The sequence below is a fragment of the Nerophis ophidion genome, linkage group LG14 (genome assembly GCF_033978795.1).
Source record: "Nerophis ophidion isolate RoL-2023_Sa linkage group LG14, RoL_Noph_v1.0, whole genome shotgun sequence".
In the NCBI taxonomy this organism is placed as follows: domain Eukaryota; kingdom Metazoa; phylum Chordata; class Actinopteri; order Syngnathiformes; family Syngnathidae; genus Nerophis; species Nerophis ophidion.
The window spans coordinates 38567057-38585235 of NC_084624.1; the positions used below are offsets into that span (position 1 = coordinate 38567057).

Genomic DNA, 18179 nt, shown 5'->3' on the forward strand with positions numbered 1-18179 from the left:
TGTCATGGCAATTTAAAGTACCAATGGTTGTCAAACTGACACTAGGCAAAATTATTCTCTGCATTTGACCCATCACCCTTGATCACCCCCTGGGAGGTGAGGGGAGCAGTGGGCAGCAGAGGTGGCCGCGCCTGGGAATCATTTTTGGTGATTTAACCCCCAATTCCAACCCTTGATGCTGAGTGCCAAGCAGTGTGGTAATGGGTCCCATTTTTATAGTCTTTGGTATGACTCGGCTGGGGTTTGAACTCACAACCTACCAATTTCAGGGCGGACACTCTAACTACAATTGTGTCCTTTGGCAGGACACTTGATTCACCTTGCTCCTAACAGGTCGTGGTTAGCGCCTTGTATGTCAGCTTCCGCCATCAGTGTGTGAATGTGTGTGTGAATGGGTTAATGCAGCGTTTCTCAAAGTGTGGGGCGGGCCCCACTGGTGGGGAATAGAGACATGATAGGTGGGGTCGCGGGGGGGCGCTGGCGCCTGTCTCAGCTACAATCGGGCGGAAGGCGGGTTACACCCTGGACAAGTCGCCACCTCATCGCAGGGCCAACACAGATAGACAGACAATATTCACACTCACATTCACACACTAGGGCCAATTTAGTGTTGCCAATCAACCTATCCCCAGGTGCATATCTTTGGAAGTGGGAGGAAGCCGGAGTATCCGGAGGGAACCCACGCATTCACGGGGAAAACATGCAAACTCCACACAGAAAGATCCTGAGCCTGGATTTGAACCCAGGACTGCAGGACCTTCGTATTGTGAGGCAGACGCACTAACCCCTCTCCCACCGTGAAGCCCTCTTTAATTATATTATTAGATTTTTTTTTTTACTATGCTTTCATTTTCTATACACACTGTAAAATTAAAAGCTGTCCCAATGTCAAACGACACAGTTGCGAGACGTATATGCGGAATTGCAAGTGATCTTGAGGAATAACTCGTAGACAAATTAAAAGAAAGTCGTTTTGTTTTACAAGTGGACCAAGCTACTGACAGCAATAAAGACTGCCTGTTCATCGCACATGCCCGCTTTGTGAATGGCGAGTCACTGTGCGAGGATTTGCAAATGCGTAGCTCCTCCTTTTTTTTTTGCAAAGATTGCAAAGTGGCACTTTTATTTTATTTTTTATTGAACTTGATGCAAGTTATTTGATTTATAATTGAACTTGATGCAAGTTATAACACTTTTATTTGATTTATTATTGAACTTTATGCCAGTTATAACACTTGTTTTTATTTATTATTGAACTTGATGCAAGTTATAACACTTTTGTTTTATTTATTATTGAACTTGATGCAAGTTATTTGATTTTTTATTGAACTTGATGCAAGTTATACCACAGCTGCACAGTTATTTTATTTATTATTGAACTTGATTTTATTGTATGTTATTGAGTTTAAATGTATACAACTTGATGTTACTTGATGTTCAATAAATTTGAAAATGTTAAGCTTCTGTTGGGGCGATGGGGGCAGGTGGGGCTTGAAAACTCCCCCTTGTCCAAAGTGGGGAATGACAAAAAAAGTTTGAGGACCACTGGGTTAGTGTGACGTAAACTGTGAAGCGCTTTAGGTATCGTGCCGGTATAGTAAAAACCCCATATAAATACAGACTATTACCATTTAAGAGATCAATCAAATGATAACTCATGTGTTTGTGCTCTTCTTGCTTTTAAAAATAGAAACAAACGTGCTATTCTTCCTCTATGAGGGAAAGGGCGGAGCCTCAACTTCAACTCAATCCATAAAAGGTATTGTTGTCCAAGAAAGCAAGATCACTTGTTATCGGTGTTGGAATTTTAATTTATTTATTTTTTTTAATAACTAATTACATTTACTCGTTAATTTCCCAAAAAAGTAAATAAATTACTAACAAAATGAATTATTAAATGTAATTAATTACTACTGGAGAAAGTAATTCATGCATTACTTTTTTTTATACTTTCATATATCCGGTGTATGCCGTTTGGAAAAATGTGATTAGAGAAAGGCATTGACTGCTGTCAAGTGAAGTGTGACGTCAGCAAGGGGGCGCTCATTGGCTGTTTCAGCTCAGCATTGTAAGTAAGTAAGTAAGTAAGAAAATTTTATTTATATAGCGCTTTTCACAGATAAAATCAAAGCGCTGTACAAAACATAGGGGAAGTAAAACAACAATTCACTTAAAACAACAGGGGCAACATCATTAAAATTATATAAAGTGGATTTAAAATGATAGTTAAAAGGTGCACTAACTAAAAGCTTTACTAAAAAGAGTAGTTTTCAAATGTTTCTTAAAAGTTTCAACACAGTCAAGATCACAGAGGGACTGGTGTAAATTTTCCCAGAGTCTGGGAGCTATAGCCTGGAATGCCAGGTCTCCACGGGTTTTAAAATGAGTTTTTGGGATCTTAAGGAGACCCTGGCCTGAAGACCGGAGACTGCACCCTGAGGAGTAGGGGCATAGCAAATCAGTGATGTACTGAGGGGTCCCACCATGCAACGCACGGAATGTCAGGACTAAAATCTTAAACTCAATGCGGAATTTAACTGGAAGCCAATGAAGACTGGATAGATTGGGGTTGACATTGGCTGTTCTGGGTGCACGGGTCGAAAGTCTGGCAGAAACATTTTGTACAGTCTGAAGTCTCTTTAGCGTTGTCATCGTAGTCTGGGGACTGGAATGAGATTGTTGACTGCAGCGCCTGTGGAATGTTTTAACTGATCGTTAAAGTGATTCAACGTGCGTCAATGGCTATATTTCTCTCTTTCTACAAACAGGGTATATAGTCCTATTATTGTTACTTTACTGAATGTTCATTATGCCTCTGTGTAGCGCGTGTGTGTGATGGCTGCCGCTTGCACTCTTATAGAGTTACTTCCTGAAGTGAACTTGCAAGGATTAAAAGAGGTTTAGTACACATAAAAAATAGTGTGTCACGTTACATCAAACATATCAGTAATGGCATTGTAACGTACATACATTTAATAAGACTACTCGTTACTAGAAAAACTAATGGTGTTGGTAATGTTAGTACTCACATTATTGCAACATAGTTGTGTCAAAAAATGCACTACAGTCTAGGGATGCCCCGATCCAGGTTTTTGCACTTCCGATCTAATACCGATATTGTTTTTGCACTTCCGATCCGATACCGATACTGGCCGATACTGGCCTATCCGAGCATGTATTAAAGTTTAAAGTTATTTATCCTACTTAGTTGTCAGATTCATGCTGAAAAGGATTTTAGTACTCTTGATAACAACCAGCCAGCTGAATTAGGTGAGTTTGAATATTACACAATAGTTGGTATTCAAGGATAAACACAAAAAAAAGCAAAACACACAAACAACCTGAGTGGGATAAAATGTCTATAACTCAGCATCAATACTTGCTCTTGAACAAGTGTAAACTTAAAATATATATATATATATATATATATATATATATATATATATATATATATATACACACACACTCCCTTCAATTGTTTGCCCCAGTCGGGGGGGGGGGGAACAATTGAAGTCCAAGCATAATGGGAAGGTTCTTTCTAACAAAGACGAGCACTTCAAGATGCTCAGGTGTCAGCCTGCTCCTGTGTTCATCTAGGATGAGTGCTAAAAATCCTCTCACTCGCAAGAGTCATTAGAATGTCTTACCACCACGCTTGACTTTATTGTAGGATGTTTTGCACTCCACCTCTTCATCTTTTTCGTTTTGTAGGATAAAATAATCCCACACAGCTGACATTTTTACCGTAATTTTTAATTCACACGGCCGTCTGAACGGTTAAAACGCAGACCTGTGGATGTTTTGAAGGTGTTCTGGAAATGCGGAACGGAGTTTAGGGAGCAGCAGAAGAGTGGAATGTATTATTTAAATCGGTGTGTTGGAAAACTTATTATTAAAAACTGGATCTAGATCGGCATTTTCCCATGCCTTGCCGATACGCATTTTTTGGCAAATATCGGCGGCCAATCCGATCCAAATATCGGATCGGGACAACCCTACTACAGTCAGACGGCAATGGAATGTTCTTGTGTCAAAGTGCAGGTAAACCCATACAAGGTGCAAGCATTCTGGTGTAGCTCGGCACGGACACCAGCAGGGGGAGAAGTGAAGGACGAACTGTTGAATTAGAGAGAATAATCAATTTTGTGAATTATGTGAAGTAGTTAAAGGTAGCGTAACAGTTGTCATCCCACAACAGGATGGCTCTTAAAGTATTTGAGAGTGTGCTAATGTACATTCACACAGTTAAGCTATCCGACATACGTTACATTATCACCGCGTGGTTACAAAGCAAGTCCAGTCCATCTTTGACCTGCCTTGATTCAGCGAGGATCCCAAACTTCGAGATGCACGCGACTTGACACTTTGCAAAAAACAAAAAGGTCTTGCTGCTTCCATCAAGCCATTTATTAGCACCTTCTAGCCATCCGCTGAGTGCTCACATTGCGGCGGCCTACATAATGACTTAATTGAGGTGGTTAACACTTTGAGGATAATGAGAGCCTCTAGACCACAACACACTGAATGTGAGAGTGACACGCGTGCACGCACACACGTACACACACACACACAATACACACACAGCTGATTATTAATAGCCAAAGTCCGTCTACTTCCTGTCTCAGTGGCTCATAGAAGTGTGCAAGTGGAAGCTGCATTAATATTCCACACATGTGCACACCTAGCTTACTTTGACCATACAGCAAAAGTATTGAGTACAGGGACAGGTCTGGGCCGGAAACTAATTTTGCTCAACGGTATACTGACCTACAATTTATTGCAGAAAAACAATATTATTGTCAATAGTTTTTTGAGACCAAATTAACCGTTGGTGTAATACCATGTAATTATAATGCAAGTGTACCCTTTAAAGTGCAATACACTTGTATTTCTTGCATATTTTGACATTGTAATAGGAATTTAAACGTTTAAATCTCCAAATTAAATAAAACAAACAAATAACAATGAAATACTCTGTTAGCAAAATGTTGCACTTAAATAAACATCACAACCCAAAGCAATACAATATGGTAAGGAAGGGCGTGGGGTGCTACTGTGTTAGTCACAGGCTAACTTGTTGTACAGTGACACCGCCTCCCCGCACTGTGACACAAACGTGCACTGCTGCTGAAACCAATGAAAATATTGAATGCTCCTGAAACCTGTACACACGATTATTGACGCTAAAAAAAGTTACCGACTTCATTTCCATTTATCGTTCGGTTAATCGACTCATGTAATATCTGCCCCCTCATTGCAATTTCTGCAGAAAACGTTTTCCTAACTACAAGTGAAATGTCCTCTTCTGACGTGCTAAAGAAAGCCCACACCGGTTACTGCGGCACTATTATGCTTTTCTCTGTACACCACAAGCAGCGCACCCAGAATCATGACATTACAAATATACGACCAAACCATAGTAAAGGGGTTGAAGAGACAGACAGACCAACGACAAACACACAAAGACAATAAGTGTATTTTATTGTCAGAATGATATGGTCGATCAATTCAGATGCTTTTGACAGGTCAATAAATAGAACTGCACAGTATTTTTTGCAATCCAATCCTTCAATAATGTCATTTACAACTTTTATAGCAGCAGTTACAATGCTAGGTTTCCTTCTAAAACCTGATTAATATTCAGAAAGCAGACCATTGGTGTCAAAGAATTCTTTAAGTTGTTCATTAACAAACTTTTCAAGAACTTTAGCTAGGACGCATAGCTTAGAGATGGGTCTATAGTCAGCAGTGGGATCTCCTCCTTTCAATAACAGTAAAACATAGGCGGATTTCCAAATGTTGGGAATCTCAATACAGGACAAAGAAAGTTCAAAAATATAAGTAGGATGATCTGCAATAAAATCAACGGCTGACTTTAAAAAGAAGGTCTCAAGTTTGTCAGGACCTGCAGATTTACCAGGATCCACTTGTTTTGAGGCTCTCTTGACCTCAAACACATCCAGAGGAGTAAAACTAAAATGTATTAATTATGGAATTGTGAATTGATGGCGACATGCAAACCATTCTGAACATTCGGCTGATTTGGATATGGAGATACGGAGTCACATAAAGAACCGGAATAAATAAAATGTTCATTAAAACAATTAGGTATGGCTGATTTGTCCGTTAGACTTAATGAGTCTGGAAGTTGGCAGATCATTTGCGGTTTTACTTCCATAAGACATTTTTATGACTTTCAAGAATTTCCTGGGATCATTTAAGCTATTGGTGGTTTGCAAAATATAAACTCAGACTTTGACTTCTTGACAAGAGGAGTAAAGCGATTTCTTAGCTGCCTAAAATCCATCCAGTCAGCCTGGGATTTGGTATTTCTAACCTTGGCCCAGGCAGCATCCCTTTCTTTCAGTAGACTGGACAGTTTAGGAGAGAACAAATGATTATTTCTACCTTTCACTCTGAATTACATGGAGGAGCATCTTTGTTTATAATATTGATAAATGCATCGTGAAAATATTTCCAAGTCAACTCAACATCACAGAAAAGATCAAAGAGCCATAAATCATGATAAAAAGCTTGCTCAAAAAAGGGCTTTAAATCACGTTTAAAAATATTTTGTGGCCGCAGTTTTGGTAGCTCAGCTTGCCTAATCGTGGCGATAACACAGTGGTCACACAAATCATTTGCAAATGTACCAATATCAGAATGTTAATATTATTAATTATAATTATAATATAATCAGTAAGTTGTGATTTAAAACCCCGGTCGAGTTATACCATAAATGGGACCCAATACCTCCCTGCTTGGCACTCAGCATCATGGGTTGGAATTGGGAGTTAAATAACCAAAGATGATTCCCGGGCGCGGCACCCCTGCTGCCCACTGCTCCCCCTCGCCTCCCAGGGGGTGAACAAGGGGATGGGTCAAATGCAGGGGACACATTTCACCACACTTAGTGTGTGTGTGACAATCATTGGTACTTAAACTTTAAACTTTAACTTGATATAAATTAATTAATAATAATACGATCTAAGAGAGCATCTAAGAGGGCATTTAAGATTTGGGCGAGTAGGGCTGCTAATGAGCGTGTAAGATTAAAAGAGTCAAAGGTTGATTTAAAACCATTAGAGACAGACAGCAGCCAATCCCAGTTCAGACCCCAAAAATAATTGAAAAGGGTTGAAAGTTGATTGGTCAGTGACAGTATGGCCTCACTGCTTGTTGAGTGGGTCTGTAACAACAAATAACAGTGATAAACGTTCCTTAAGGAGTTCCACTTTTAGTGAGAGCAATTCTAATTTGTTGCTACGGGATACCGACAATAAATGAGCAGCATTAAATTTATGTTTTAGATATATTGCAATTCCGCCTCCTTTTCTAGGACGGTCACAACATAACACATTGTAGCCCCTAATTGAATATCTTTGTCCGTCATGGATTTCTTAAGCCAGGTTTCAGACAAGACAAGTATGTCAGTTTCAGTAGATTTAGCACAGATCCTCACTGGATCCAGTTTAGGAAGTAGACTTCTAACATTTAAATGAATAATGCTAAGCCCAGATCTAGCTTTAAAATCACAAGGGGTACTCAAACACTTAAATAGTTGGACCTGGGTTAGGTTGAACATTTCCTGACAATAGTAGCAAAAGAACAATAAAACACTTATTTTTCACCAGCATTAATGAAGATGCTGATTGAATATGTTCAACCCAGTGGTTCTTAACCTTGTTGGGGGTACCGAACCCCACCAGTTTCATATGCGCATTCACCGAACCCTTCTTTAGTGAAAAATAAAAATATTTTTTGTTTTTTTCAAATTCAAGACAAAGTTATGTTTTTAGTAACACTTTAGTATGCGGAACATATTCTAAGTAACAAAGACTTAATTTAGAGTTATTTGGTTAGGGTTAGGGTCAGGGTTAGGGTTATAATAAGGCCATGCATAAATAAGTACTTAATAATGACTAGTTAAGAGCCAATATGTTACTAAATTGCATGTTAATAAGCAACTAATTAATGGTGAATATGTTCCCCATACTAAAGTGTTACCATGTTTTTTTTTACTGGTGCACAAAATGAACTGTGCATGAACATCACCTTATTCAAACAACAGAACCAACACAGTGCGTGAACTCACAAAAAATTACACACTCGCAAATCAGTCAGCTGTTGCTGTATCCGTAATACGCTGATAGGGAGAAGTTTGTATTTACACGATGAGTCGGGTGTGTTTTGAGATCGACTCACTGACCCCTAGTGTTCGATCGAACCCAGGTTAAGAACCACTGGTCTAACCGAAGGTCGAGTTGCTGGATAAGAACAGAAAAATAACAATGTTAAATAAGGTAAAATCAGTTCTTCAGTAGATAAAATCCAATTAGAATGGTATCCGGAAAATTAATGTTTACAATTTTTGGCCAATTTGATCGTGATGCTCATTAGAGTCTCCATAACGGATAAAACAAAGCCAAAAAGAGTAAAATAGCTATGGAGGAAAACATGATTATTCCTCTGCCACACAGAACAGTAATATCCAAGTCTATATTTGAGCCTGATGTAGACGATGATGTTGTGTGATGTCACGTCTATTTAGAAAAAAAAACAGAACCAGCTGCGGTCCAAGACAGCAGGAAAAACACTTCCCAGCACCAGAACCAAAGGAAAAAGTGCCATCCTTACTTCCCCGTCCAAGCATATGTCTCAATGCGGTGGGCCCCAGCAGACACGACAAAAGCAGCACCAGGACACCCTCCGGGGTCAGGCAGGTGGATTGACGCTGCGGTCACCAACAGGTCAGCGGGAGAAACAGGCCAAGATGCTGGACCAAACCAGGGCTCAGGATGCTCGACTGCACTGTAGTAACCGTCTGCGCAGGATCGACAGAGCTCCGGGTGGGCGGAAAAGACCCAGGACGTACGTAGCAGGTTCCGACCTGGATGGACAGGCCCCAGCTGGCCGCCAGATGCAGCAGCAGCACCACGCCATGGTGAGCCAAACACCGTACCCAAAAAACATCCTCAATCGTCCTTAATCCTCAGGGCAAATTCTTTGTAAAAAACACTAAAAAGACTAACCCTATATTAAATAAAAAGCTAGAAGACAAACAACGCTCACAAGCACACGCAAGCTGCCATCTTGGACTGTGAGTCAAGCTCCTCGCTCCTCGGCAGTGGGCAGGTCCTCATTGTTGGACATGTCCAACCACACGCTGTCCGCGATAATTATCAGCCGCCGATATTGTGCATCCTAACTGGGTCAGAGACACTCCAACATCTTGCAGAAAGTCTTTCCACATGAGTGTCAGCTAGTCACAGGATTGCTCACACACAAGCTCACCACTGGGACTAATTACAGAGCAGGCATGAGGTCTCAAGGGGGCGCAGTTGAACCCGCCCGCAGCCAAACATGCAGAAACAACACACACTATACAACGACCGCCATTCTCCATTTGGACGCACACAAGAGACCCCCGAGGGGAAGTTTTTGGCCATAAACATGTAAACACTAAGCTCAATTTCTGTAGGCAAACTTTTTGGACAAAATATGTATAATGTTAAGTATAAAAAACATGTAGAACGCGTCAAAACACCTGATGCAAGGGGCATGTGGGTGCGCCATAATCCCAGGTTGGTACATATCTCTGTTTTAAAGGCCTACTGAAATGAGATTTTCTTATTTAAACGGGGATAGCAGGTCCATTCTATGTGTCATACTTGATCATTTCGCGATATTGCCATATTTTTGCTGAAAGGATTTAGTAGAGAACATCCACGATAAAGTTCGCAACTGGAGAAAAGCCCTGCCTCTACTTTAAGTCGCAGACGATGACGTCACCCGTTGAGGGCTCCTCACATATTCACATTGTTTATAATGGGAGCCTACAACAAAAATTGCTATTTGGACCGAGAAAACGACAATTTCCCCATTAATTTGAGCGAGGATGAAAGATTCATGTTTGAGGATATTGATAGGGACGGACTAGAAAAAAATAAATAAATAAAAAACGCGATTGCATTCGCGTTGCATTGAGACAGATTCATATGTTTTTAGAGACATTTACTAGGATAATTCTGGGAAATCCCTTATCTTTCTATTGTGTTGCTAGTGTTTTAGTGAGTTTAACAGTACCTGATAGTCGGAAGTGTCCGTCCACGGCCGGGTGTTGACGCGCAGTGTCTCGGGGAAGTCGACGGCAGCTGTACGGGAGGGGCAAGCTCAGCTGATCTCTGGTAAGAACTGACTTTTTAACCACAATTTCCTACACCGAAAACTGGTTGACATGTGGTCGGGATCCATGTCCGCTGTGATCCATAGGAAAGTTTCAACGCCGTGAATTTTAAACAAGAATTCACCGTGTGTTTGTGTGGCTAAAGGCTAAAGCTTCCCAACGCCGTCTTGCTACTTTGACTCCTCCAATATTAATTGAACAAATTGCAAAAGATTCAGCAAAACAGATCTCCAAAATACCGTGTAATTATGCCGTTAAAGCAGACGACATTTAGCTGTGTGTTGTGCGTAGCGCTCATACTTCCTAAAAACCTGTGACGTCTTGCGTGCACGTCATCATTACACAACGTTTTCAAGACGAAACTCCCGGGAAATTTAAAATTGCAATTTAGTTAACTAAAAAGGCCGTATTGGCATGTGTTGCAATGTTAATATTTCATCATTGATATATAAACTTTCAGACTGCGTGGTGAGTAGTATTGGGTTTCAGTAGGCTTTTAAAGTCACAGTTGAGTTTATGTTAGACAAACTTTATTGATCCACAAGGGTACAGTAAGGTGTGAAACAAATAACTGAGATTTGCTAAATATTTTTTAAACAAACTGCAAACTTGTTCTGCAGTATATACAATTCTACAGTAAAACATGGAAATATAAAGATAACAGAAAAAAATTAAGTATGCGGGCAACTTTGATACATTTAGAAAAAAAACAATCACGCTTTGTTTACATGTGACAAAGCTAATTAGTGTAATATTTGTGCATTTCATTTTATATATCTAAAATAATTTAACATCAGAGTTTCCCATACATCCATTTACTTGTGGCGGCTCGCTACAAGTAAATATAATGCTGCCACAAGTAAAACAGTTTTTTTTAAATATTTTGAGATACAGTAAGGTAAAACTTCACCTTTCAGGTGATACAGTATTTATGAATCAAGTCCGCCCGATTGTAGCTGAGATAGGCTCCAGTGCCCCCTGTAAACCCGAAGGGAATAAGCGGTAGAAAATGGATGGATGGATGGGTTCCACAAAACATTGACCATGTTATGTGTTTTATAATTCGTTTGGGCAACAGGCTGCTGTAGGTAGGCAGAACGTGCGTGCATGCGTGACTGTGCACGTGCATAGGTAGGCATTTGCACACACGTTTGACGTTACATCCCTAGTCCATTAACAAGTAAAAAGTCAAGGGCGGTCACGGCATGTTCTTGCCGTAGATGCTGGTCATTTTTAGGGCATTACACTAAGTGAAAAGTGCGGTCGCGGCATTTGCCGCCGTTGCTGTGGTTAAATTCGAGCCATGTTTATTCAAAAATGTAGTCAAGGAAATGGATAATGCCTGCTTCATTCGGACTCCTGTACAAAAACGAGCGAGACGGAAGAGAAGCGGGTTCATTACAAGGCAAAGAAGAAGGCTTATACAAATCTGTTCAGGCTGCATTTGTGCATTCCAAACGGATAAGCAGTAACTTTGTATTTCGCACAACCGGTTAGCATGTACACAACAATAGCAACCCTTGTTTAAAGAAGTATCGGTGCACAAACAGTCTTTTCCTTCTGATTTAAAACTCCATCATCATCCAACTGAGCTTATTGTTTAAACTTTGAGACCTTCAAAACTTTTCTTTCCATTCTCCGTCCCAAAAAACCCCTATCTCCCACCAGTCTTTGTTAGGGACCAAAACTCTGTGAAATTCTTGGTATTACTATCATGTTCGTCATGCCCATTTTAGTCCTGGGCATGACGTTAAAGTGCATCCAGCAGTGAAGGCTCCTCTATGGGGTCTTGTGGCACTAGGACAGTGGTTCTTAACCTGGGTTCGATCGAACCCAAGGGGTTCGGTGAGTCAGGCTCAGGTGTTCGGCGTAGGTCAAGACACACCCGACTCCTCGTGTAAATAAAAACTCCTTCCTATCGGCGTATTACGGATACGGCAATAGCAGAAGTCACACTGATTTGCAGGTGTGTCATTTGTTTTGAGTTCATGCGCTGTGTTGGATTAGTTCTTTGGACAAGGTGATGTTCATGCATGGTTCATTTTGTGCACCAGTAAAAAAACATGGTAACACTTTAGTATGGGGAACATTCACCATTATTAAGTTGCTTATTAACATGCAAATTAGTAACTTATTGGCTCTTAACTAGTCATTATTAAGTACTTATTAATGCCTTATTGGGCTTCACAGTGGTAAAGGGGTTAGTGCGTCTGCCTCACAATACGAAGGTCCTGAGTAGTCAGGGTTCAATCACGGGCTCGGGATCTTTCTGTGTGGAGTTTGCATGTCCTCCCCGTGAATGCGTGGGTTCCCTCCAGGTACTCCGGCTTCCTCCCACTTCCAAAGACATGCACCTGAGGATAAGTTGATTGGCAACACTATATTGGCCCTAGTGTGTGAATGTGAGTGTGAATGTTGTCTGTGTATCTGTGTTGGTCCTGCGATGAAGTGGCGACTTGTCCAGGGTGTACCCCGCCTTCCGCCCGATTGTAGCTGAGATAGGCACCAGCACCCCCCGCGACCCCAAAGGGAATAAGCGGTAGAAAATGGGTGGATGGATAATACCTTATTAGGCATGGACAACCCTAACCCTCTAACTTTGGCCCTAACCCTCTAACCCTAACCAAATAACTCTAAATTAAGTCTTTGTTACTTAGAATATGTTCCTCATACTAAAGTGTTACCGAAAACATATAACTTTGTCTTGAATTTGAAAAAAAAAAAAACATTTAATTTTTCACTAAAGAAGGGTTCGGTGAATGTGCATATGAAACTGGTGGGGTTCGGTACCTCCAAAAAGGTTAAGAAGCACTACACTAGGAGGTTAACCCCTTTACAATTGTTACTCCAGGTGGCCCTTTGCAAAGGCGTAGTACCTGACTGCCCCCTAGCCAGGGATACGGTGAAGAACTCAACGGCGGAGCAGGCAGAAGACGGTAGATTTAATAACTACCACAACGGCTGCGATGGCGGGAAAAAGCTGCAGCAGAAAAGGGTCCCCAGTCATTTTGGACTCCATGCCACTGGACCCTGACCCGATTCTGTCAAGGATCGTGTGGTGACTGTCTGTGCACCAGTCTCAACACTTAAAACAAAGTCATGCTCAGGAATCCTCCATAAAGGGATAGACCTCTACCAGGAAGATCGTCATACTGGTTCAAGTGACCGCCGATGATGATGATCATGTTCGTAATGCAGTATTTTTTTATGCTGTATGCTATTTAACATCAGCACAGCTATTACAAACATAATATTTCTAATCTGTGCCGATATTACGACGAACATTAGGTACAACTACAACTGTGCACTTGACTTGTAAGGTGCCGCAGAGATGCCGTGTTTTGGTGTGACGTCATTAGTCAACCGGAAAAGCAATACATTAATACACGCGAAAAGGAAATAAGCTCCCTCTAGTGTACGGGACGTACACGGCGTATGACTAATTGTCGCATTAGTGGGTGTCCATGGACACTGGGACTTAACTTGTAGGTGTAAAAATACGAGAAAAAAAAAGGAAACAGACTGATTTAATACATGGAAACGTACACTGAAAAATACATGTACTCAAAGTGACGCTAAAGCAACATGGAGGTTGTTGAATGTTGCGAGTTGGCTTCACACACATCCGCACTGTAACATAACATAAACACAACAGAACAAATACCCAGAACCCCTTGCAGCACTAACTATTCCGGGAGGCTAAAATATACATCCCTCGCTAACCCCTACCCCCGACCTCAACCCCCCCCCCCCACCTCAACCTCCTCATGCTCTCTCAGGGAGAACATGTCCTAAATTCCAAGCTGCTGTTTTGACATGTTTAAAAAAAATGCACTTTGTGACTTCAATAATGAATATGGCAGTGCTATGTTGGCATTTTTTTCCATAACTTGAGTTAATTTATTTTGGAAAACCTTGTTACATTGTTTAATGCATCCAACGGGGCATCACAACAAAATTAGGCATAATAATGTGTTAATTCAACGACTGTATATATCGGTATCAGTTGATATCAGAATCGGTAATTAAGAGTTGAACAATATTGGAATATCAGCAAAACAGCCATCATTGGACATCTGTAAATATAACCCATTTACAGGGTTACTCTGCCACACTCTAGACAGCACAGACACTCAACAACGGCACATTATTTGCATATTATAATTACTGGTTTGCAAGAAATATTTTAACCCAATTAGGTGAAATTACATCATCTCCCACTGCACACCATTTTGTAGCTCATGGTGCACGAGTGTACAATAAAAAGGCCTACATACATCTCGAACCAACCTTTGATTCAGCTTTGAGTTGTGTGACAAAGCAAATTAGAAACATTTGTTTCAAAATGTCCGCTTTTCCTAATAACATTATCTTGTTTCTTACATTCTTCCTTTTTTGTGAGGTTCTATTTTGACACTGCGGTGCGGGCCGACAAAATTCAAGCTGCGGGCCACAAATGGGCCCTGGGCATACTTGCCAACCCTCCCGGATTTTCCGGGAGACTCCCGAAATTCAGCACCTCTCCCGAAAACCTCCCGGGACAAATTTCATCCCGAAAATCTCCCGAAATTCAGGCGGAGCTGGAGGCCACGCCCCCTCCAGCTCCATGCGGACCTGAGTGACGTGTATAAAGAATGTGTCTGGCCAATGACGTTATAACTGGAGAATGATCGAGGGCGAGTTCTTGGTTTCTTATTTGGATTTATTGTTAGGCAGTTTCATTAACGTCTTCCCAGCGCGGTAAAACAGCACACAACAACAGCAGTCTGTTTTCGTCTACCGTAAAGCAGGTTGTGTGCCGTAAACAGCAATGTTGTGAGACTCTTAAACAGGACAATACTGCCATCTACTGTACATGCATATGGTTAGAAAAACAAGGATGGACAATTCAACCCTTAACTCAACAATGAGTAGATGACTGTTATGTGTGTGTTAATGCGTAAATTAATGAACAATGAAATTCAAGTATTTCCTTTTTTTATTTATAAATATATATATATATTTTTTTCCCTGCACATCTTTTGAACGTGCCCTGTGATGAGGTGGCGACTTGTCCAGAGTGTACCCCGCCTTACGCCCGATTGTAGCTGCGGCAGGCACCAGGGCCCCCCGCAACCCCAAAGGGAATAAGCGGTAGAAAATGGATGTATATATATATATATATATATATATATATATATATATATGAAATACTTGACTTGGTGAATCTAGCGGTAAATATACTCCTCCCCTCTTAACCACGCCACCAACCACCACGCCCCGCCCCGCCTTTGAGTGGATCTTTCCTCTCGATGTCTACGGCAGTTGTCGATGTAAACAAAGGATGAAGTCCATAAGGTTTGCTCACTTTCAGTTGACATCCAAAAGTACCAGCTAGTGAAAAGTTTGTTTTCCTTGCTTCAAGTTGTTCCATATGTGTTTGGCGCTTCGCATATACTTCCAAAGCCTTGAAACCTCGTGATTTATAGTCAATATTATCATGACACCACGTGCACAAAACATTTCCGGGACGATCGATTTTCCGAATAAAATCGCTGTACAAGGTCGTAACTTCCTTCTTCCCAACAGTAACAGTGATTTCCCTTTCCATCCAGTTCCATCGAAACTTATTTTTGACTTGTTTATCAATTTCTTTTACTCGTGAAGCGTCCTTTCTCTCGAGAACCAACATCGTTTACATTTGGAAAATGGCGGTAGTAACGTCATCACTCATAACAGATGTCCTGATTGGTCACAAGGAACATATCGACCAATCAACTACGGCGTAATATTATACTACACCGTAGTTGATTGGTCGACACTTTTTTCCCCCCGAGATTAAAAAAGACGGAATTCCGATTTTAGACGGAAAAAATCACATGCCTGCGAAGGTCTCAAGGTTGGCAAGTATGGCCCCGGTGCCACACTTTGGACATCCCTGCCCAACAGCTTCCTGGTTCACTTGGATCAAAGGTCAAGCATTAAGCTGAAAAGGTCAGTACAATACTAAAAGAGTTAATGAAGTTAACAACTAGCAGTGACCTGGTTACTGCTTTAACTTGTCTTAATAAACGTCATGTTGTTGAGCTGTCAATGTGTTGATTCATATCCTGAAAGTAAACACACCCTGCTGCAGGTCCCCGAACGAAACAGAAGGCATTTGTTATGTTTACTGGGAGGTAAAGAAGTTAAGTAGTTCTTAAAAAGCTTCCAAGTTGAAGTCCGTGTCCCCGATTAAAGTAAAGCAAGCCTCCAGTCCACGTTCACATCTTACCTGCTGGCATGGTGGCGTTTGAATGCTGTGTTGGGAGCTAGTTAGCCTCCATGTTGCTTGCCCCCACCTGCCATCGGAATGGCGTCTTGCTGATTGTCAGACCAAACCAGCACGCAGGACCAGGTCGTCTCGCCGGGGTCCCAGTTGTCCCACTGAAGGGGGAACACAAGTCGAGTCGGAAAGAGAGCTGGTGGAAGATTAGCCGCTCAAGCTAACGTCCAAACACAACCAGGCACTGGCGCTCGCTGGGACGTTCACTGAACACCGGCGCCTGTAATCCGCCACAGGACAGACCGAGCCGTCGCCCGATTTCAGGCTCCCTCTCGGCGCAGACACGACGCGGAGGGGAAATCTTTACAGACGCGATGTAAATACAAAGTCCCCTTTGCGCTCTGTCAGCCCGTATGCGAGATGACAGCCGAACAACCGAAAGTCCGTGAAGGCACCGTGAAGGAACGCGGAGTCGACCTGAGAGGACCGCGCACTCAGGTGTACTCAGTGCACGAGCATTGAACCCGACTGTAACGTGACGTCATTACACATTGTAATGACTCGTGGAACGCGTTTGTCTCTACCAAGATTGTTTGATTGCAAGTTTCTTCACATTCAAAATTGTTGAGATATTACTTAATAGTAACTTTGTTAGTATAATACAATCCATCCATTTCCAACCGCTTGTCCCGTTCAGGGTCGTGGGGTGTGCTGGAGCCATACTTGCCAACCTTGAGACCTCCAAATTATTATAATAAATATTTCTTATCAGGCTGTACGCCGCCTTCTGCCCGATTGTAGCTGAGATAGGCACCAGCGCTCCCCACGACCCCAAAGGGAATAAGCGGTAGGAAAATGGATGGATATATATATATATATATATATATATATATATATATATATATATATATATATATATATATATATATATATATTAGGGCTGTGAATCTTTGGGTGTCCCACGATTCAATATCGATTCTTGGGGTCACGATTCGATAATATATCAATTTTTTCAATTCGATTCGATTCTCGATTCAAAAACGATATTTTTCCGATTCAAAACGATTCTGTATTAATTCAATACATAGGATTTCAGCAGGATCTACCCCAGTCTGCTGACATGCTAGCAGAGTAGTAGATTTAAAAAAAAAAAAAAAAAAAAACCTTTTATAATTGTAAAGGACTATGTTTTATCAACTGATTGCAATGATGTAAAATTGTTTTAACTATTAAACGAACCAAAAATATGACTTATTTTATCTTTGTGAAAACATTGGACATAGTCTGTTGTCAAGCTTGTAAGATGTGATGCAAGTGTAAGCCACTGTGACACAATTGTTCTTTTTAATTATTTTTATAAATGTCTAATGATAATGTCAGTGAGGGATTTTTAATTACTGCTATGCTGAAATTATAATTAATATTGATACTGTTGTTGATAATATTCATTTTTGTTTCATTACTTTTGGTTTGTTCTGTGTCGTGTTTGTGTCTCCCCAATTGCTCTGTTTATTGCAGTTCTGAGTGTTGCTGGGTCAGTTTTGTTTTGGAATTGGATTGCATTGTTATGGTATTGCTGTGTAGTGGTTTGTTGGATTGATTAAAAAAAAAAAAATTAAATAAATAAAAAAATCGATTTAAAAAAAATGAGAATCGATTCTGAATCGCAGAACGTAACGATTCGATTCGTATTCGAATTGATTTTTTCCCACACCCCTAATATATATATATATATATATATATATACAT

General features: G+C 40.9%; 1 protein-coding gene across 1 annotated transcript in view; it reads right to left on the reverse strand.

The window, feature by feature from the left end:
- Nucleotides 1-16948, reverse strand: part of efr3a (EFR3 homolog A (S. cerevisiae)) — an 83769-nt gene extending 66821 nt beyond the window's left edge. Inside the window, exon 1 of the mRNA XM_061920705.1 lies at nucleotides 16440-16948. Within this exon, the coding sequence (XP_061776689.1) occupies nucleotides 16440-16449 (10 nt within the window). The 5' untranslated portion in view covers nucleotides 16450-16948. The remainder of the gene's footprint in view (nucleotides 1-16439) is intronic.
- Nucleotides 16949-18179: the final 1231 nt, after the last annotated feature.